Source organism: Dipteris shenzhenensis, chromosome 16 (genome assembly GCF_047967505.1).
Source record: "Dipteris shenzhenensis isolate YYH24624 ecotype China chromosome 16, Dip_SZ_1.0, whole genome shotgun sequence".
Lineage (NCBI taxonomy): Eukaryota > Viridiplantae > Streptophyta > Polypodiopsida > Gleicheniales > Dipteridaceae > Dipteris > Dipteris shenzhenensis.
Window position 1 is genome coordinate 3,595,966 of NC_141611.1, and position 22,286 is coordinate 3,618,251.

At 42.3% G+C, this 22,286-nt stretch overlaps 1 protein-coding gene across 3 annotated transcripts; it reads right to left on the minus strand.

The window, feature by feature from the left end:
• Positions 1-278: 278 nt before the first annotated feature.
• Positions 279-12,581, minus strand: LOC147892420 (U-box domain-containing protein 44-like). Of its 3 annotated transcripts, XR_015542361.1 has the most exons (4): positions 10,766-12,581; positions 9,693-9,996; positions 6,876-9,026; positions 279-506 (listed from the first exon to the last, which is right to left on the minus strand). XR_015542361.1 is itself a non-coding variant. In XM_087387590.1 (3 exons), exons 1-3 carry the CDS (start codon positions 11,999-12,001, stop codon positions 7,531-7,533), a joined length of 2,874 nt encoding a protein of 957 aa, XP_087243716.1. In that variant the 5' UTR covers positions 12,002-12,581; the 3' UTR covers positions 6,689-7,530. The 3 variants fall into 3 exon arrangements, 2 of the variants coding, with proteins under 2 accessions (XP_087243716.1, XP_087243715.1); XM_087387590.1 differs by lacking the exon at positions 279-506 and having other exon boundaries at positions 6,689-9,026; positions 9,855-9,996; XM_087387589.1 differs by lacking the exon at positions 279-506 and having other exon boundaries at positions 6,689-9,026.
• Positions 12,582-22,286: the final 9,705 nt, after the last annotated feature.

Genomic DNA, 22,286 nt, shown 5'->3' on the forward strand with positions numbered 1-22,286 from the left:
AAGAGTTGAAGTTCGGGAAATATAGCAATCGTGAGAGATCAAATTCATCAATAACCAACAATGCATGGCAAGTTTTATGTGCAGAACTAGAGCAAAGTGCAATCAAACTAATCAAAAACCAACGATGCATGAGAAGTTATATGAGCAGAATGAGCAATCAGATTCATCAAAACCAACGATGCATGGCAAGTTCTATATGAGAGAGATTTGTGATTACATTCGTCGTCTGTCTTGATCTAGTATTCATTGATGGTCTTCCACACTTGCACGTCGTCCAAATCGAGCCAAGGGCGACTTAATTTAGTTTCGAGACTACGGTCTTCGGATCTGAAGACCTTCAATCCATCGATCATCATGTCATGCTCCTCTTGACGGTGAGTAGGCTTATTCATAATGTAGCGCTCGCTGCCTCGCCCTCTCAAGATGTTGGCTCGATCGTCATCCTCTTTGACGTCGCCCTTCCTCCCGTTGTGGGAGATCATAATCTTTCGAAGCAGCTACAGAAACTACACAATAGCTCACGACAACACATGTTGTTTCACTAACAAATTCCCCTCCATGAAGATTGTAGGCTGCTGAATTAATCAGGAAGTACCGGTGCAACCTACACAAAACAGACGGTGCCCAAACACATCAGACACAAAGGTGCGCAATCACAAAAAGCATGGATTTGGCCCGGGTGATTCACAGGGGGAAACTTATGATATCACGTGAGTGTACAATAGGGGTTTTTTTTGAAATGAGGCATAAGCTTATACATTAGGGGTGGGGGCCCTTTTTTTTTCCCCAATATTGAATTTAAGCTAGGAGGACCATGCCATATTTAAGAAGGGGGGACATAATATAGGTTACCTTGGGTAACTAGTCCAAACAAGTTTGATTTTGTGTATCGTTTTAAATAGTCATAGGGAAAGTAACCTAAATTTGCTTATTGTGTAATCAAAATGCTTGAGAGAGAATGTAGATTTAAGGAAAGGGGGGGACATAATGGAATTTTGGTGGTATCTTATAAGCTTAAATAGGGGTGTTTTATCATCCTACGTGGATCTTAAATAGGGGGTTTTCTTGAAGTTCATGCACGCAGGTGACGTCCCCCTTTAATGAAGAGTGAATCCCCCGGGGGATTTGGGATAATTTTCGGTAAAAAGTATCGATACGTGCACTAGGCACACCCTTGTAATCCACTCTTCCACAAAAGCATCTCACGAGATGAAAAAATACAGAGACTACACTAGTCATAGCGAAAGAGGTTTTCGAGAATGACCCTTTGTATTGCAAGAAAAAAACGATTTGTACCTGGAGGTTGGTGGAAGTCTTGGCTGGGAGGCTATTGAAATTGGAGCTGTATACAGATGCTGAGACAATCGACGCTCACGTTCTGTTCTACATCCTAGATCATATAGAAAATCCTCCATAACTCGTTCCACAATTTCAGTACTACTACGGAGCTGTCTTCACGATCAGGAGTCACATGATCATGTCTCTCTGTCTTGCTGATCAGCTCCTCTTCCTCCCTACCAAGCAGACTACTGATCGTACCCAGAGTACCGACCGTCAGTAGCTAGCTGCCCGTTATGCATCCGTTCTACCGATATAGATTGGACTTCTTCCTCGGAGTCGGAAACCTTTAGAGGCTCGGTCTCTTGGAAGTAATGTTCCACGGTAGGCTTGGACCATCTCTTTGCTCCTTTCAAGAGTCTGTCGATAATCTCATTGCTGTAGAGGATGTTTCTTCCTGATAACTGTTGAAATGGGGACACAGATTGTGCAATGCAGGGGGTTCTACACTGCCAATTGGGTCGCCATCTGCTAGACACAAGGGAAAAGGAAACATGCCAGAGTGTTAGAAAAGTGTCTCTTTTTCATCCATCCATCATAGTAACGGATTGGGTTCTTTGAGCTTTCAGTGGTAGCTGGATGTGGAGATGGACCTCTAAAGCCTAGTATTGGGAAGTGTGATGAGTCTAGGTCGTGGGGCAAGAAAAGATGTGGAATTGTGGCTCCATATCTCTGTTGAATGTACTCTAAACGGCAAGAGAGAGAGGGCGATAAGTATTGGCACCATTGTGGCTGCTTGTGAGCATGGTCTGGTGTTGGACCAATGAGGAGTGGCCGTAACGTTACTTGGAAAGTTGGTGAAAAGAACGAGAAGGGTGAGAGGATTCTCTGCCTAGAAAAGTAGATGGGGTCCCGAAAGAAAAGAGCCTGTGAGAGCACAAAAGTGGAAGAACTTTAGTCTTTCTCAACTCCCAGGGGGAGTCCTGGCTATGGTGCGGCGACATAAAAGGCTTTCTTCCTCTACCCCCTCTTCTTCAACATAGCTTTATCTTCTTTGAGATGGCTTCACTGAAAGAGAGAGCGTCGAAGTGAAGAAGCAAACATGAAGGCACAACGAGTGTATCTATTGTAGGTGAGAAGAGCACAGACAGCTAGCTTTTTCACAAAAGATTAAGCCAAAAATAACTTGAAATCAAAGGAGTCTATTCATGACACGTGGTGCGAGGAGATGTGAGAAAACCAAAACATCTCTTTAGGCTGCCTACCATAAAGAGATTCCAGCTGCATGCTCAAATCACCGGTAAATTTGGATGAGCAGAATGGTGAACCCTGCCTCGTTAAGAAGGGCATAAGGTGAGATTTTCAAGTTGCTAAGTCTGTATAAAATTAGCTATTCTGCGGCATAATCATGCAAGCGAAGCTCATCCTTTTGATTGGAATGATAATGGTGTTTGGCAGCTATAGACTTGCCAAAGCCAAAGATACTGGCCTTCGCATATTCCCAGTGGCAAGTAGCTCCCGATGACTAGTGGAACAATGACCCTTCATGCGCATCACTCCACTCTTCGGGCCGCAGTAGTGCACTGCTCTCCAGAAAACCCTTCAAGGAGTAGTACGTCACAATCTGAGCACACATGGTTATGAAGCCTGTTGGCATGTCAAGGGAGAAGTATATGTCTTCCATAGTTGCCGTAAGATCACTATACTCTCTAAAACCGGCCTTCAGGAAACTAAAGGGTAGTGAACCTCTGCTAAACTGTCAAAAGCCTCAAATACAGCCACAATGCATCATGCCAAACACTTCTTTTACTTAGAAATAAATTGAATAATAATTGTGTGGAGGCTAGAATGCCCTGCTCAATGAAAACAATACACAAGACACCCACTGGCCCCAAATGCTTTGGCGCCCCTTTCAGTATTTATTTAATTCTTTTGAATGGAAAATGCTTTACGCTCACCCATGCACTGTTCCTCTTGCAATTCCTCTAACTACCTCTTGGGCATCTATTCTATAGCGCACCACTAGGATCCAACTGGCAAGGCAATCTTAGGCATTCAATTCCGACTTGACCCCACTGAAAGCATCAAAGCATCCAAGCCAACATGCAAACTGTGCTCAAAGAAGCCTCAAGGCTTTCACATGCATCAATACTGTCCTCTGGCCTTTCCCAGGCACACCCTTACTTCTGAGTACTTGCTTGAGCCAATGGAACCAGAAAGGATTCCAAACACAAGAAAAGTACTACAAATAGCTTCAAATCAAGAGAAGGCAATCAAATGGAAGACAAAAACCAAATACCCGCTGTTTGTGGTAGAGGGGCGAGCTCAGCAGGGTGCAGGAGTCTTCTAGCTTCGAGGTAAAGAGAGAAATGGATCGATAGAGAGCATAGAGAAGGCGAAAAAGGGCTATAGAGGTTTGGGCAACAAATCTACCCCGAAATGTAGCCAAAATGTCTAACCTGGAGATGACCTACCTTAGGATCTTTGCCTCAGCTACAAACACCTCAAAAACAATGCCCCAAACTTCCATACAACCACCTTGGGAAGTGTGCAACAAACCTAGTGCGAGGGAGAGACAACCTGCAACTCAAAATGCGTGCTAGTAGGAGGAAGAGCAACCAAAAATCATCAAAATCAGCAACAGGAGTGTGTGCAAGCCAGTACCAGCTTCCTTTGCAAGCTGGGAATGCTCTAGGAGGGTGAGGGAGAGAGATGGTAGGTGGTGGAAGGACATGCATGCACATTAAAACTTTAAAACCCTCTTTAATGCCTTTTCCTTGCCCCTAGGACCTAGTGGATACACTTAGAATTTTCCCCTAGGAACTTCTAGGGAGTTTGCACTTCCTCTAGCGAATCCCTCACGGCCAAACTATTACTTGACTTAACCATGGTTAAGCCCGGATTGAGTTACATTGGACTTTTCACATCCTGACACTCTCTGAGTCTCTAGTTCTCATACATCTACTTGTCTCTGTCATCTATTCAGATGCTTAAGGCTTTGATGTCTCTTACTGTTTATTCGATTGGAGTTACGATGAAGAAAGGAAAATTCAATGTGCTAACAAATTCGCAAGTTCTTCACGGAGTATGCTGAAATGAATTTACGAATAGTCAGTAGGACAGAAAGGAAGGCTAAGACAAACCTTGTCTTTGATACCGACGATGAGGTTGAATAAATAGCACGGTGACCACCGAACACGATGATCGGCTTCTACGTTTAACACGATTCTACGACATGCAATTGCCAACTACAGAGCATCTCTTGTGATAAGAAGAGAGACACGGACAGACCAAAGGTAAAGAGAGGGAGAAGCAAATAGCGAAAGAGTAAGAGATAGAGAGAGCGAAGGAGAAACCAGGCGTTCAGGAGGTTGATATAGTTTGAGTTGCACGTCGTGAGGCACGAGGCAAGAAAGGCCAGACAAGGCTACGCACAGAAAGTGGCCACCTTGACGAAGGAGTCTAGTTACAACTGTAGCAGAAGCTTAAATGCCACGCGACGGGATAATCCTCAGCGGCTCGTTCCTGAGCAGAATTCCGAGCGAACGAGCGGATCTCAAATATGGAGGGAGAGTGGAGCGGTCAAATTATATCATAGCCAGGCGTCTAAAAAGCGCACTCAACCTAAAAAAGCTGAAAAAGCCAACGCCCTAGAGCTTAGGAACAAGCTAAAAGCTAAAACCTAATTTCCAAAATTCCCAAAAAAACTCTGAATAATCACAAAACTTTGCCCCAACTCAATCCTTAACTACTCTCTCTAGGAGAGCCACTCCTAATAAAGATATGCAATAAATGAATTCACCAAGCAATTGAATATGTGTTTTGTGAAGACAAGTGCCCTAGATCTATCTTTTTTGTAAAAACAGATAGAGGGGCATCAAGGAAGCCACGTGAACCATCGAGGGTTTTAAGAAGAAAAATAAGATGAATTTCATTCATGTGGCTTGTCGAGAGAGAGAGAAAGAGAGAGAGATAAGGGGGGGGGATTTCAGGGGATACAAATAGCAGTGCAACTTAGCCCAATCATAAAGAGATGGTGTGCAAAAAAGGGAGAGAGAGAGAAGAAGGAGAAGAAGAAGAGGAGAGAGAGAGAGAGAGAGAGAGAGAGAGAGAGAGAGAGAGAGAGATGGAGGATTTCAAAGGATGCAAATAGTAAGTGCAACTTAGCCCAATCATAACAAGTTGAATAAATTCAAAAGGCCTGCTGGAAATTGAGAGAGAGAAGAAGAAGAAGAAAAGAAGAAGAAGAAGAAGAAGAAGAAGAAGAAGAGAAAGAGAGAGGGGGAGAAAAAAATGGGGACAAAACAGCAATCATAAAACATCCACGTCATTTTCCTTTCTCAAGGGAAGTAGCATTTACTAAAGCCTTGGGCAGGCCAAAAATCCAAATGTGAAATTTCAACATTTCTAGCTTCTCAAAGTGGAACCTCCAATTACTTTGATAACCTCCCAATTTCCCAATTAGACCTTCCCATGCCAAATAGCCGTAGTCCGTTCCCCACACAGGCACATGCTACCAAAGAGTCACCCTTGGGTGAAGACCTCATACACGATCTACCAATGAGTCACCCTCGACGAAGACAGCTATCCGTGCTTACTTTAAAAACAGCTATCGAGGATATGGTTTCCTCGGTAGAAGATTACAGTAAAATGCCACACACTTGCGGCTAAACCTTGTATGACTTACAGCAAGCTCTGCTTCCAATAACCACCTTTTTGGTGCCAACACAGACTGGGAGGATCAAAATAAAGACTCTATTATTCCAGTGGCTTTGACGACTCAACTCATAGTAGATGCCCTACATCTAAAAGGCTCTGCGAGGACCACCCATATAGAGGAGCGCATTGAAAGGAACATGGGCCAAGCTAGAAGGGAAAATCGTCACGACAGGAAAATCTAAGAAGCCAAGAAAGCAACTTTAGAACAGACGTAGGAGATTAGGATGTGACAAATAACAAGGATACAGAGGCAAGGTAGTTCGATGTGGAGGCAGTAATAACATGGAACCATGGACGAGATCAACATCAAGACAGGAAGATGCTGAAGAACATTGCACAACTTTCTAGAATCTGAGAAGTTCGACAAGTGAACTGCAAGTCTGATATAAGATTGGGCACCGTACTGATATCTACAAGACAGCTAGTACTGTGTAAGAGATCTAGCCACCTTTAGTAACGAGTTATTCAGCTACGCCCAAAGCAGCAACCTTGGAAAGAAAGAATCTAAAAAGCAAATATGCTCCACAATTTGACTATAGCTAAAATTAATTCTGAAAATGTGTGAATTAATTATTATCTAATTGCTTTGATCACCTTGTAGGATTTCAAATTTCGCATTACACCCACTCTGCCCTCATGGGCTTAAATAATGCTTTTGTTAAATTTTTAGTGCAGATATCTAAGTCCAAATACCCCCAATTTTGACCAAGGAAGTCCAGAAATCCATGTGGAAAATCCAAAATGTGCCGAGGGGTACACTGGTGCATGACAGAGCCTAGAGTATCCTGCATGCCTTCATAGGTATGTTTCCATTCACAATCTTTGCATTAATCCCTTGAAGTTGACACAGGCTAGAGCGCCCTTTAATGAAATCTTACATTAACAAAGCTGCAGTGAACCAACTGGACATCCAAGGAAGCTCAAATGTCGTCCTGCATGCCTTCGTGGTTATGGCTCCATTCACAAATAGCCACAAAGTCCCACATGTAATCTGTTTATGCACAATTTTATAATCAGGAATAATAAAACTGCTGTGTTTGATTTGATGTTTACCGTATATCTAGTAAGAAGAGTATGAATTTGACCTTGTATTCGTTCCATCTTGTATATCTGTATGGACATCACATGTCCTTGTTTTTGCCTATTATGTCCGCCTGATCAACTTTTCCTCCATTGTTTTTCAAAATGGATTAAGAAATGTGTTGACGGCACAGAACTGTGGTCAGCTACGAGAGCATGAATATATAATATTATACAACAGCATGCTAACACATTCTAATCCCTCCTTGGGTCTGTGTGGAAATCTAGTTCCTTGCTCTTGCTCCTATCGCTGTCTGACCCAACTTGCCAAGGAAAAGGGAGCCTTAAAAGTATGCTGACTGTTCAGGTAGAATATTTAGGCTGCAAAATATATTGATTTATTTGTCCCGTCTTGAGTCAAACAAATGAGAGGCATTTGGCCGAGGTTTGCATACTTTAGCCTATATGTCTCTTCCTGAAAATCCTTTCCAAAATCCACACAGCATGCTCTTCTCAAAAATATGCTGACTGTTCAGGTAAAATATTTAAGTGAGCTAGAATTCTGGCAGCAGAATGTCTTGATCTATTTGTCCCATCTTGAGTCAAACAAATGAGAGGCATTTGGGCGGGGTTTGCATACTTGAGCCTATATGTCTCCTTCCTGAAAATCCTTTCCAAAATCCACACAGCATGCTCTTGACCCCTTGAAGTACTAGTTGTGAGCATTCTAACTATAGGACCTACACCCTTTGCTTCCTCTATAGCTGCTGCCCCTTGTTCCCAAAATTCATCATACAAAAGAGTGGCAAGGGCACCGAGGGCAGCTTCATCTGCTGCCTCTTCCTTTTCTTCCAAGGTCTGTATAAGAATTGGAAGGGCTTCTGCCTCTAAAAGACAAAAAGTCTTTTTAACTGAACAAACGCCACCATGAATTTTACATCTCTTTCCCGCCCTGGGAGCAAAACACCCAAACCCTTTCACTCTTTTAACAGGAGAGCTTAGTATTGCTGTGCTTGCTGAAAGCTGTCCAAGCGATGTTGCTGCTCTGCACTTTGTCAATGGAGTCCCTATTTTAAGCAGATGGAGAAGGACAGGAATGACATCATGCTCAGCAATACGGTGCTGGAGAGGTAGATAAGATGGAAGAGTAAAACGTATAAGTACACCAGTGGTGCTATCTAGAAGTTCTCTGTTTCCAAATGTAGTATCCATATATTTTTTAAGTATTTCAATAATGACGTGGAGTAGCCCCGCTTCCATCATCATGTCTGTCACTTGCCTTTTGTCTACAGGAAGATTGTTTAGTATGCCCATCACAGCTCTCTTCTCATCCTCTCCAGAAGATTTAACCAGAAGATCTACTAAAAAATCCAATAATTTCTGATGTATCTCTCTTGCCAGTGCCTCACCACCTCCATCTTGTGTTAGGTTGCGAAGGAGCTCTAAAGTATAGAGACACACGTCAGAATTGGCATTAAGAAGACAGAAACCTATGAGTAGTTCAATGAATCCAGCTTCCCTCAGTGTCTTCCTCACTTCTTTTGCAGAACGTGGATAGGAGATCCCATTGAGAGCCCTAAGAAGATGGCTTTGAATGCTAGGCCCTGTCACACTTAGCAAAAGCATAAGCTGGTCGATGTTCTCCTTAGATTCTAGAATCTTCCCAAGCAAGTCAGTATCACCATCAGAAAATGTCGTTGCCACACCAAGGTTGGCAAATGTGATTGCAGCTTGCTCCTTCAACTGTATCAACACTGATCTGGTAGTGAAAAGAAGCTCCAATAATGGCTGTACTGCTCCAGCTTTTATGATTGCATCCCTGTTCTCAGAATGCTTCGACAAGTTTTGGAGAGCACCAAGAGCTGCAGATTTTAATTTCAAATTCCCCTGTGATATCATCTTAACCAAAGGAGGTAATATTCCCAGCCGAACCAAAACCCCCCTACTTTGATCCGTTAATTCCATACGAGACACAGCATTGGCCATAAGAATTTGTGTACTGTTTATACCTGCATTCAACGATTAATTAGGTCATTTCGTCACCCGGATTGGGCTCATTATACAATATTTCTCATCAAGCATTACCATTTTTAAGTATCTATCCCAGTAATTTCAGTCAACATCTTTTCCTCCTAATTGACTAAAATGTAAATATATCCCGGCCGCATGTGGACATTGGAACTTGGATGGGAGCTCAAAGCTTAACAGCCCAGCATCTCAGTGAATAATCGTGAAGATTAACAAAATCCTCTTTAATGTAAGCATTTGCACAGTTATATAACCAATTTCATTATCCAAAGGCTGATCATGGCTTATAAAGTAGAATTTTGGAGACAAGTCTTTTTCCTTTATACCTACACCGTTGACCGTTCAGAATGCCAACCCTATACTCCATAAATGTGCTTAGGGGTTGGCAGACTGGATAATCAAGAAGAATTAATTAATCCACTAACTTAAAATTGGAGCTATGAAGCAATAAGCTGACAAATAGAAGAGAGAAAAAGGAAAGAAGGTGCAGAGAGAGAGAGAAGTTTATTAAGATTGATAGAATCAGAGTGGTTATGTATATCTCGTATAGAAACCTGTACTTAAAAGTAAATAGTGTTGCTAGAGTGATAAAAGATAGCAGCACGCTTCTTGCAGAAATTTTAGAATGTGAAGACACAGCAGAGTACCTTCATTCAAACGTTGCACTAGAGGCTGAAAATGGTTGGCTTGTGCCATAAGCACCACATTTTGATCTTTCTTTTTAGAAAGACTTTTCAGAATCATTTGTGCATCTTCCGCAGCCTGCTGAATTTGGCTATTGGACATGGTAACAAGGAGCAAGATACAACCTTGTACTTTGCTTATTTGCTTGCATAATTTCTCCTCCTTGGAAAGCTCACGAAGAAGAGCTACAGCTTGTCTCGACTCTGCCACCTCACGTGCAAGTGAATGTACAGCAAGAGGTACAACACCAGCGTCACAGGCCTTGGCCTGCATACAAAAATGCCCTCCCATTAACAGAAGTCCGTCACAAAGCTCAAAACCAAACATTTTAGCCATGGTAACACAAAAATCAGGTCCAATATTTATTCGGGCCAAATCCAAGTTATGCAGCCTGGAGCCCTTTGTACACTCGTGGATTATGGCAGCAAGGACATTGATAAAGATTAACCATCCACGGATATCAATTCCAGCTATGTCAGGCATCTACATTGAAATATGTCCTTCATGACACCATACAATTGGAGGGGACGGCTCTCATTAATGTGCCCCCTCCTAAAGATAGCTGCTATAACAACTTTTTCGTAGCTACATGAAATGTTGCTAGCCTAATGGCTAGGATACCTGTGCAGGGGAGGAAGTTGTGGATTTTATTATCCACGGTGCCCACTCTAAATACCTAAACATTGAAACCCCCTGAATAAAGGGACGGCTGAGATTTCTACTATCTTGGGACCAAAAATAATGTGAGCTTCTATGATGGGGTTTTAAACTTAGCTAATTGGAAGAAAAAAAAATTGACTTAAAAAATACTCAATTGTTGAAGAGAGTGAAAAACAAATTGAATGTGAGCGGATTAAGATAGTGAGGATTAAGCAAGAATCAAATGAATCCACTAAACATAGCTCAATTGGTGAAAAGAGTGAAAAGCTAGTTGAGTGTGAGTCATTTAAAATAGTGAGAAGCCATAAAGTCATCACGTATGAGTTAAAACGAAAATATAAAAAGTTCATGTACAGTTGAAGCTGTAAGCTCTCACCTTGTTGACAACATTGTCTTTTAGTAGAACCGTCAAAGTCACTAGTGTCTTTTTCCTGATATTACTCTTGCTCAATTTGAGAACATTAACCAACACGGGTATCAACCCCTCAGCTGCAATCCACTGCCGGTGCATTGTTTTCATTTCGCAAAGCCTGTAAAGCTCATCTAAAGCTGCTGTCACTAACTCTTCATCCTCACTGATAAGTCTTGGTGCCATGGTTGTTAGTTGAATGACGACGTTCCTCTCCCTCCATTCGTCAATAGACCACTTGAGACTCATGTTCGGTTTCAAATCCAGGTCGTGCAACTCCACAGAGCTCACTGGGCACACTGTATGCCCATCTGCAAACCACTTCTCGATTGCAGACCTTTCAAAAGTATGGCCAGAGGTAGCTTCTACGGGATCATCCATCACATCTTTCGTTATAGGACAATGAAAGGATTGCAAAGCCGGCAACGGCTGCGTTCCAAGAGAGAACCTCATATCCTGATACTGAGTCTCTCTGGCTCTGGCAGAGTCTGCTGCGTCAGCCCAGCTGAGAAGAGCAACAATCTGCTCTAGCTGAAGAGCCTCTGCCCTGTTCTTCTGCAGCGTTGCCACATCTTTTTCCTTCTTCAACTCTTCAAGCTCCTTCTTAAGGGAGAGAGGATTCAGGTCAACGCCCACAGCCTCAGCAATCTGGACCAATAGATCATTCGCAAAGTTATTGCTCTTTCGGCGATCTAGTATGCCCGACTCAATTTTATTCCCGACTTCTGCTGCTGTAGAAGCTGTCTTGAATTTAGCGACTTGCATTTCTTGACAAAGGTATGAAAATTTCTCCTTAGAGTCAACAGAAATATCCAAATCGGCTAATGGGATGAGGCTCATGGCCTTACCGATTCCATTAATGATTTCCTGCACTCGCTTCACCAAGGAACGGCATTTTACAAGAAGATAAAACCTACTTTTGCGGGAACAAGTATCGATGAGGTTCTTGAGGTTTTTGAGCTCCCTTCCAAGAGATTCTAGTGCAACCCTGATTGTGGGAGCGTCGCCCATTCCTTTTTCCTCGAGCTCAATGATGAAGGGCTTGATCATTTCAAGGAAGCTCAAAAGCTGTGCAAAGCCTTCCTTCTCAATAAAGATACCTGGGGCGGCCTGGGCCGTCTCCGTGACTTGAAAGAGGATTTGGGACAGAAGTTCACAGTGTGGAGTGTCTCCAAGGAACATGCTTTCAGTTTTACCACGCATTGGAAACCAACGTCCGAATATATCCACCTTCTACGATCTTAATCCCACGCAAATACTGATCCACTCCTTGTAAGACCCCTCTGCTGCGCCGCTACTTGGTGTCATTTTCCATTTTGCTTCTCCAAACATTGGAGGACTAAGACCTTAAAATTCTCCTGCAGAAGGCGCACCCTTTCGCATTTTCCTCGTGCGAATTCATCGTCCTGAGAAGCCAACTGTCCCGCTGTTCTACGCAACAAGCTTATGAAGCCACCACGAGCGTTAAAATCCGTAAGGAATCATCACCTATCGCTGTAATCCAGGCAGCAAGCGAAGCCGATCCTCGTAGTAGACTGAACCGCGATCTACACTGCTTCCAATTGCAATTCCACTGCCTGCACAGATCGAAGGATCCTCAACTAGGCAAAAAGAGAGGGCGCTGATTGTAGAGCTGAGGATGAGTGGCAGGCGACGATTATGGCGTCGATTTCGATTGCCCAGAATGGCAGATTGGAGTCGGGACGATCCCGCATCCCGTACGTGGTTCCAAGTTCCGAACCTCATTATTAGAGTAAGTACTTAACTTTTGGGTTCTCCAACTATGCTTCTGATTCTGACATTCTAAGCAAAAGGAACTTGATCGAATTATTCATGTGTCGAGATGATGAAGGATAGTGTTGAGACCACTTTTTCTCTACTACCTAGTACTACTAGGTGAAGCAAACTTCTCTATGGGCTTTTTTCTCAATTCATCTAAGCATGATTGCCCTCCCCAATCTATAGGCAACTCTACTTGCCTAATGGCTTCCTCTATTTCAAAAATTCGAATCTAACAAACAACACATTGTTTTAACGTAGAATGGATTGGAGATTGATTCTAATTACGGGAGGCAGCCTAGAGGCATGTTTCGGTTTTCTCACACCTCCTTCAGCCACTTGTCATCAATATGGGCCCTTGATCTCCATCAATTCCGATTGATCTCTTTAGTACAAAAGCATATGACAAAAGCTATTCACTAAAGCACCTACGTGCTTTTCAACATACCAAACTATATAAATAGAATCAAGATGCTTTGTGATAGTAGGATCGATTGACCATCGATTCTTGCTGTAAGGTTCACGCTTGGACTCATCCTTGAGGATGCCATCGATTTTGTTAGAACGATGATAAGAGCAAGGTTATTACCTAACACTCCGACTCTTGACTTTCCTTCATCCAAAGTTCTTGCATTCCAACACAACTAGTCAAAAGTGGGCGCTTGGAGCAATCGTCGAGCTGCTTGACAACGCAATGGATGAGGCTGTCAATGGCGCTACCATGGCCAAAGTGGATATGGTCCGAAATCCTCGAGACGGTCGTCTCATATGCTAACGATCGAAGATAACGGGGGAGGAATGGATCCTGAGCGCATGAGACAGTGTATGCCACTTGGTTACTCTGCTAAGAGCAAGATTGCCAATACGATCGGGCAATACGGAAATGGTTTTAAGACCAGTACAATGCAGCTTGGAGCGTATGTAGCTGTCTTCTCGCGCTCCACTAGTAAAGGTGGATCATTGCCCACTCAAAGCATCGGTATGCCGTCCTACACATTCCTGACTGCTACCGGGAAAGAAGACAGTATCGTTCCTATGATTGACTAAGAGGTGCAACGCTTTGGGTTGCAAGAGCTCATAAGAGGAAACTTAGATGAATGGACAAGAACATGGAGATGATTTTGCAATGGTTTCCTTACAACACAGAAAAGCTGCTTTTGGACCAGCTGCAACGAATCAAGCACGAAGGGACTATCAAATTTGTCGCAACCCATCGTCTTTGTGGCAACAAGCGCCAAAAGAAAGCGGTTATTTTTTGATTTCTCATCAGTTTTGACTTTCTATGAAGGTTGCGGCAATCGGTAGGAAGAGGGCTGAGGACTTCTGTGGGATGTACTTGATGATCCAGCGACCAGAGTCACGGAAACTGCGACTTGGAGCAATGATGGTTAGTAGTTACCGCAAGCTGTAGCAAAGATTGAAGAAATAATAACAAGTAACACTCAAGTGGCAAAGATTAAAATTGGGTTTCTTTGAAAGTGAACATGCAGCCGAGTTTGGAGTGCAAATGTTTGACTAGGGAAGTCATTGCTTGTAAAACTTGGAACGCGGAGAAATCAGTGGGTGGAAGAGCGGTGTGGGAACGTGAGCTAGGGGGCACTCGGGAGTCGGAGAGGAGGAAGAATGGAGGTGGAAGGCTAGAAAGAGGTGACAAAAGGGAGGTACGCTTTGCAGTCAGCTTTCTCCTGAAGATTAAGGATTTTTTTTTCATGAAACTAGCAGGGGATTTTGACATGGTTACCTTTCCGGGAGCTAAATCAGGCAATGATTCAAACTAGGGAACCGATTACCCGTATATCTGGTGGAAAGTTGGGACTGCATTGACAATATTAAGGCTGAAATCAAGGATGATCGATCTAAGCTGGAACTACATTGACAATATTAAGGCTAAAATCAAGGATGAGAAAATCGATGGTAACACGCTTGGTCGGTGCCATTGTAAAGAAGGTGATTGGAACTGCAAAATCCAGATTTTCTTAAGTAACTGATGATCTTCTGCTAGCTTCATGCGATGTCCCATCCACTTCAGATAGTCATCGAGGGTGTATTGATCGTAGCTTTTTCCAGGGACATCTCCAATCCAGCTCTACGCAATCTTGCTTCCTTTTACTTGCTTCGACTAGTTCAAGTATTTTCACACCAACTCAATCGCTCTTGTTGGCAGTCCGGCTATGATTACGACTATTGACATCCAAGTAATATGCCAATATCTTATCCATTCGTGAGACTTATTCTTGGTGCTTATATTCTCAACGTTTATATTCTCAGCATTATCTTGGCACCTAGGGAAGGGTCCATTCCCTCGGATTATAACTCTTTGGGGAAGGAAGTGCGTCGCCTCCCCGCCCACACTATGTGGTTATAATAATTCTATATTATATATTATCATACAAATATTTTTAATTATGCGTCCGTTCAAAATTGCTTATTTTCAACCTGAATTCTTACAACATTTCTCTCTTTTGATGCATCCTATCAATGCGCGGGAGCAAGGAAATCCAAGCCAGATGCAAGATTGAAAGATATCGACACCTTTATTCATATGATTGTAGGCCATGTGACAATATTGTATATAATGCAAGGAGGGTTAGCTATTGTAATCGCCTTATTTCATACTTCAACTTCCAAAATATTGACATTATGAAATCAATAATAAATCACCACCCCTGACATTTGCAGGGAGGATCGGGTCTTGACAGACCCTGTGTCGTGTCTCATGGCCACTTACATACTCATTCGCTTTTTTCCTTTAAAATCCCGATACAATTCTAAGATTTAGGTTTAATTTCGAGTTAGTAGTTATGATGCAAACGGTGCCTGCGGCAAATCTAGTTTTGCAAAGAAAATTCCCATTACGTTTTCTAAGGTTGCTACAACATTAGAGCTTCCCGTCAGCTCTTGAGTTGAAAGCTAGCTCATCATGGGCACCTATTGGATGGCCTAGACGTATTCTAGTCAGGCTGCAAGGCTTCGTTTACGTTGGGATCCTCCACAACCCTTTTGAGAGAGCTGGGAAGCACAAGGGGGGGGGGGAGGATCAGGATTTAGCACGGGTAGCAGCAGCCATGGAGCGAGTGGATTGAGGGTCTGACCTTGTCATCAAGAGTATCTAAACTTTGGGCCTACGCCCTATGCCTCCCCTCCCTTCCCCCTCCTTACGATTGTCTCTCTACCCAGGCAAGCCTTTCTCACTAACTCAATTGTTGGCAGGATGGAAGCAACAGAAGTCTTTTATATATCAAGTGAGGCGGTTGGAACTTTCAAGAAGGAAGAACCTTTGAGATTCGCCTTAATTTTTTGCAACATATCTTAGCTTAATCACTCTCTTCACCCGTCACGTCTCGACACAACTAATTCATCAAATATCTTTTTTCTAATGTCGTGGGCACCTATAGGCATCACTCTCATCCAGCCACTCCCCCTACTGCTTTTTCTCTCCCATCAAGTGATCATGTAGCATCCCATCGGGCAATTGATGCTATTTCTCTTCCATCAAGTGATCGTGTAGCATCCCATCGGGCAATTGATGCTACCTTGCTTAGTGGGGTAGCTATGCTTTCCAGCAAGTGATCACACGCTTTCAAGGCGTGACTATACCTAGAGTGGAAGTCTTGAAAACGGCCCATGTTGATGTTTTTGAGCAATTTAAGAACCTTCAATAGATGCTGAGGGATTCAGATGAAGCTATTGCATAGAGTGAGCAAAGAGTGGAGGAGATGAAGGAGAACATCCGCATCCTTAGGATGAGGGAGGTAGGAATCAAGAAGCAACTTCGTCATGTACAGAGCAAGACTGTGGTATTGATGGCTGCAATAGTTACATTGGATGCCTATCTTGCTATGCACCAGGGTCTAAAATGCATGGTCTGCATACCCCCATCATCGATGACTGCATGATTCGATGGCCTGTGTGCTATCACCCTGTGCACGTTTTTTGCTTTGGGGTGTTTGTGCATGCAAGATCGCTATGTAGAGAATGCATTTGTCATTGCCGAGGTCATGGACAGATCAAATGTGCCTGCTTGCTACAACTATCTACAACGAGAAAGTAGATGTTGTAGCTTAATTTGCCATTTCGGCAAAAAATACAAAAGACAAGGAGCTCAAATTGAAGAAGGCCAATACCAAGCCTGCTGCTGCGAGGAAAAGGATCCTGAAGGGAGGAACCAGCCCCCTAGGGGAAAAGAGCAAGAAAGGCTGAGCCTGCGGCATGTAAGGATCAACCAGGCAAAGAAGTGCTGGACTTTGTTGACGGATATGGAGGAGCAAGCTCAAATCAAGGAAAGAGGAAGTGACATGAAGGGAGAGGACGGGCCCCTGAAGGAAGGAACCGAGAGCAAGGAGGGCCAAGCCTGCAATCAAGGAGCTCAAAAAGGCGACCTGCTCAAAGCAATGTGGAACCATACCCTTGATGGAAAGAAGTCTTTGAGATGTAATCTATGTAATCTGTGTGTAATCTATTGAATTGTTAATCTTCTTCAGAGTTACTTAGGCAATGTTTTCTCGGCTATGTGGCTAGATAGTGTCCTTTAACACGCCAAGGACCATAATGTGAGATGAAAGATTTTGATTCGACAACTAATGTGAGACAAAAGATTTCGATTAGACAACTAATGTGAGACTGAAAGATTTCAATAAGTCAACTAATGTAAGACAAAAGATTTTGATTAGACAACTCATGTGAGACGAAAGATTTCAATTAGACAACTAATGTGAGATTGAAGAATGAGAAGGTTGGGCTCAATGAACTCTCTCCCTATTTAAGTGTAGTGCTAACACAACTAAGAGCCCATTATGAAATCTAGCCCCAAAACTTTGTATACCAATCCACCTACTGCGAATTTATGGTATACCCAAAAGACTTTGGAATGCTTTTGTTCTATCTAAAAACGATGTTGGATGACCTCCTCGCAGAAATAGACCCGGAGAAGGAGGAAAATAGCTACAAGGAGGACATACTTCGGTGGTGGGTGTATTACTTGGAATCGACATAGACGGTGAATATTAATTTACTTGGCTATTGTTTTTCCTACTCCTTTAAGGTACTTGTCAAGCTCATGATGTAGGTTTCTTTTGGCAGGACATGATGGAGGCGCGAAGTTGTATAAAGCATAAAGACCAGGATGAAGAGGACCCCCAACGACGAAAGGAGGAGTTACTATGGGCATACAAGTCAATAGAGTCAAGCAAGCAGTGTGTGAAGAGGTATGCCATAGTGCATCAAACTGGCCTAAAGAGTTGGGAGATGCTTGCTATAGAGAGGCTAATAAGATAGTTGGGAGTTTGGAATTTCCTTGAGCCGCAAAATGTCATCGTATTTTGAAAAAGTAAAAATCTTGCAGACATTTCTTGGACTTGTGGACTTTCTTGGCCCGCCACCATCATCCATGATCTATGGTGCTCGTCGTGATACCTGATTTTGTGTCGATCTACTTCCATGTTAGTACTTAAATGTTTTAAGTAGCCCGGTGGTTAAAATTTGACCATTAAAGATAGCCAATCTAAAGGGGACTGTTTTAGGATTGCACGGTAGTAGTGCAGGATAAGTGATCAGCAGCGTGGTGGTTGGTTGCACTAGGATATTAATAGCCACTACCAGCAGCGCGGTGGTTTGCTTCTATTATTACAAGACGAATGGATTTATTAATGTGTGGATTCGTTATGGGATTTAATAAAACGAGCGCGGTGGTTGTTGGGATATACTAAAAACAAGCATGGGATTTACTGTTTGGAATTTACAAAATAATTTAATAAAACCAGCACGGTGGCTGTTTGGGATATACTAAAAAGCATGGGATTTATCGTTTGGGATTTACAAAAACAAGTGCGATGGCTAGTTTGGGATTTACTAAAAGAAGCATAATCTCAAATACATTTTTTATTTTTTAGGATAAGTGGAACATTCTTTCCTTGCAATGAGACTACACTTTCTTAGTACTATCTCAGTCGTCCTCGTCCACCGCTCCAAGACACCCCAAGATGTGCTCATCCAGTGACTAAATCCAATTTGAATACACTCTTGCCCTTCTTTCATTGTGGCACAGGTTGCATCTAGAACTTAATAGCTCTTACTAGATAAGAGTACACAAATGTTTGTGGACTCTTATGTAGTAGTTCGTAATTGTGGCCTCTTGGATGTTTTTTTGTACGAAAAAGCTTTAACTACTACATCCCACTTCTCATAGGTTGTTTCCCAATTATCCTTAAATTCTTCCTCAACCTTCTGCTTAGGTTTTGTACACTGCAACAGAAAGTATGGGTCATCTTCCTCGTTCTCCTTAGATGCAGCGACAACTGTAAAATTTTCCATTCTTCCATACAGTCAGTGAGGTCACTGAAACTCTCTCAAAACTGCGGCGAGTCGTCTGTCTCTCCATCTGAACTTAAAGCGAAAACTTGAAATCGCTCCCATGTCTTCACAGTTGCAATGTTCTCACAATCGTCATGATCCCCTATGAAGCACACACTGTAGAAACAATAAATTTTTCTTGTTTTAATCAGTTGATTGTTTTAAAAGCCCCATATGATGTGCAGACCACAAACTCCTTTAATTTTCTCGCAATCGTGTCGGCTTCTCCTTTGCACTTCATCCACTTTCACTTCATGAAACACTCTGAGACTACAATATTCTTAAGGCTTTGTTTACTGTATGTTGAATGCATGCCTGTGGAGAGGTTGGCTGTAAGCCATGTTACAGCATCATGGGCATCATTGAGTTTTTCTTGAGGGCATGTTAATTGATGTTTAAAAAGATCTTGCTTAATAACACCGCATCCATCATGTTTACCCTTACCATGACTAGACCCAAAGAAATTCCACATCATCTCTAGACCGGTCAAAGATTTGAACCTTGAGATGAAGTAGAATCCACGGGCTGATTTAAATTGAGAGGTAGCACCATTTGACCACACCCAATGTTGTTTTATATGTTTTGCATGGGGATTTTTCTTTTTCAGCCATTTCCAATGCTAGACCGGTCAGGGATTTAAACCTTGAAACGAAGTAGAATCCATGGGCTGATTTAAATTGAGAGGTAGCACCATTTGATCACACCCAATGTTGTTTTATATGTTTTGCATGGGAATTTTTCTTTTTCAGCCATTTCCAATGTAATAAAAAAGCATGCTGCACAAATAAGGTGTCATGTTCCCTATCATCGAAAATGTAGAAATGGTATGTGCATTGCATTGACATAGACTTCTGTGAGTTAGCAAGCAAATTGGCATCAGGCGACGTGGAAGAATCAAGCAAATTATTATACGTGATATGCACAAGAATTGTTATCTAAATACTTGTTGTATCATTGAGCACTTTGTATCTCATCTTGTTCTTGAAATAAATAATTTATGACAGAGACAATAGTGTCATGGGAAAATTTGACAAGGCATGTTCAGAACTGCTTATCCTGCCAGCTAATGAAATTATGAAGCACATATTTTGGGATGGATTGAACCATGCAACCTATAAGCTCCCTTGGTTGAGTGCTCTTATATGACAGTAGTCATTTCTTTTTATCGGATCCTTCAACATTGACATTTTTAAATCTCCTCCATTTTAGAGCAACATGGTTGTCTTTCCTCATTTCAGTTGGACAAACATTGAATGCCTTCTTTAGCTTCAAACTGTAATGCTTGCATATGCCATGAATGCATTCAACGTGGTGTCACTCATGATCTCCCTTTGGACAAACCACTGGCTCCTACAGAGACCTTAGGCTATAAAACCTACTCTCCCTTGCAACACATGATGAGGATCCAAGTGGCCTACTGACCGCGGATTCATCGAGAAGGCATGGGCATCGATCCCCATGAAGCAATGCTCCAACATAACCAAATCTCAAGTCATTCATAGCTTGCCCGGCTAGGTCAAAGTATGTGTGTTTTGCAATAACAAACATTCATGTCTTTGAGTTTCTTGACGTACCAAGGATTACAATGCTCAAAGCTCCTCTACCCAATTGAAATGTCCGGATCCTGATCCATAAACTTGAGATACAACTCCATCTGTTGACCCAACATGCGGAAACAACAGAATAGTGAGTCCCCATTTTTAAACTTCTAAAACAAGACAAAACACAGTCTAATTAAAGTATATAATGAAGCAAAATAATTTTCAACCACCGCCTTAGTTTAGGACAGTCACAATTTCAACTACCGGGCTAATTTAGGACACGTTTAGGGCAATCAACCATTGGGCTGGTTTAAAACACGTTTAGGACAGTCATAATTTCAATCATTGGGATGGTTTAGGACACTGTCACAATTTTAACCACCGGGATGGTTTAGAACACTGCCACAATTTTAACCACCGGGTTGGTTTAGCCTAACGGTCTCAATTTCACATATTAGACAATAACAAGCATACTGCTTTTCATTTCTGAATTTCACAATTACAAAATAATAATATATCGCTTTTCATTTTCGAATTTCACAGTTTATGTTAGTAAGTGCTTGTTGTTTGTTGTGAACCATTTGTTTTGAACCAACACCGGGTTGGTTTAGCACAATCACATGAAGTCTAAGCCATCCTGGTCTAGAAATAGTGGTATATGACCCGAATAGCAGAAAATTAAATTTAATGAATTTAAGTACTAAGAAACACAATAATTTCAACCATCGGGCTGGTCAATAACTAATGTATGTTCAACCATGCTGGTTCAGGACAATCACATAATTGGCGATTGAGCTTCAACAAGCATGGTTACATGATGTTCCAACCACTGGGCTGGTTTAGTAAAATAATAATATATTGCTATTTTGTTGTGAAATATATTACTATTAATTTCTGCTCAACCACGCCACTGGGCTAGATAACAACTAATGTCTACTCAACCACGTTGGTTTAGGACAATCACATAACTGGCGATTGAGCTGAACCAGTCTACGGTTGCATGATGTTCCAACCACCGGGTTGGTTTAGGACAATCACATCTAGTCTAAGCCTGGTTTAAGAAATGAAACAAGTAAACTATCCCAAAGCTCAATCTCAATCACAATCACCGAGTTGGTTTAGGCACAACTAACCTGCGTTGCATGATGTTCCAACCATCGGGCTGGTTCAGGACAATCACATTTAGTCTAAGCTTGGTTTAAGAAATGAAACAAGTAAACTATCCCAAAGCTCAATCACAAACAATCACCGAGCTGGTTTAGGCACCACTGACCTGCGTTGTATCTAGCATGTGTATGATGTGCTCCTCAAACACCTTGCGTCCCGTCTGCTTTTAACATATGCCATTTCTATTTGGAGAAACTCTCGTATTTTCGTGCCAAAACATCGTCACTGTAGCAATGACTTATGCACTTAAGTTGTCTCTCCTTTTCTTGCGCTCTGCAGAAGCCCATAGATTTCTCGGATCGGCATGATCGTGCATTACTTCTACTCTACATTCAACCACTGGAGCCACGTTGGTCCTTTTGATTGACAACATCTTCGACATTGTGCGGCCAAGCCGTTTCTCCTTTGTTTCAAGGGACACTAACATAGCTAATGTCGCCCTCTTTACAGCTAGTTGATCTAAGTTGTGCATCCCTTTCACTTTCTGTAGGCCATTTCTTAGGTTAGAGAGCATCGCCTTTTGGGCGTGCATCTCCCGAGGTGTTGGTAGGGTTGTTACTCTACGAACTTTAGGGTGCAGGCTTTGTGAAGACTCAAGAATAGTAATCACCTGAATGGCCTGATGTTGCTGCCTCGAATGCTTTCACCAATTA

Bases quoted from the DNA above. Each gene is read 5' to 3' on its own strand.
- LOC147892420 (XM_087387589.1), bottom strand. From the start codon at position 12,001: ATGCGTGGTAAAACTGAAAGCATGTTCCTTGGAGACACTCCACACTGT. The intron at 9,997-10,765 runs GTGAGAGCTTAC...TTTTGTATGCAG, and splicing joins AAGACAATGTTGTCAACAAG to GCCAAGGCCTGTGACGCTGG. The intron at 9,027-9,692 runs GTACTCTGCTGT...CGTTGAATGCAG, and splicing joins AGTGCAACGTTTGAATGAAG to GTATAAACAGTACACAAATT.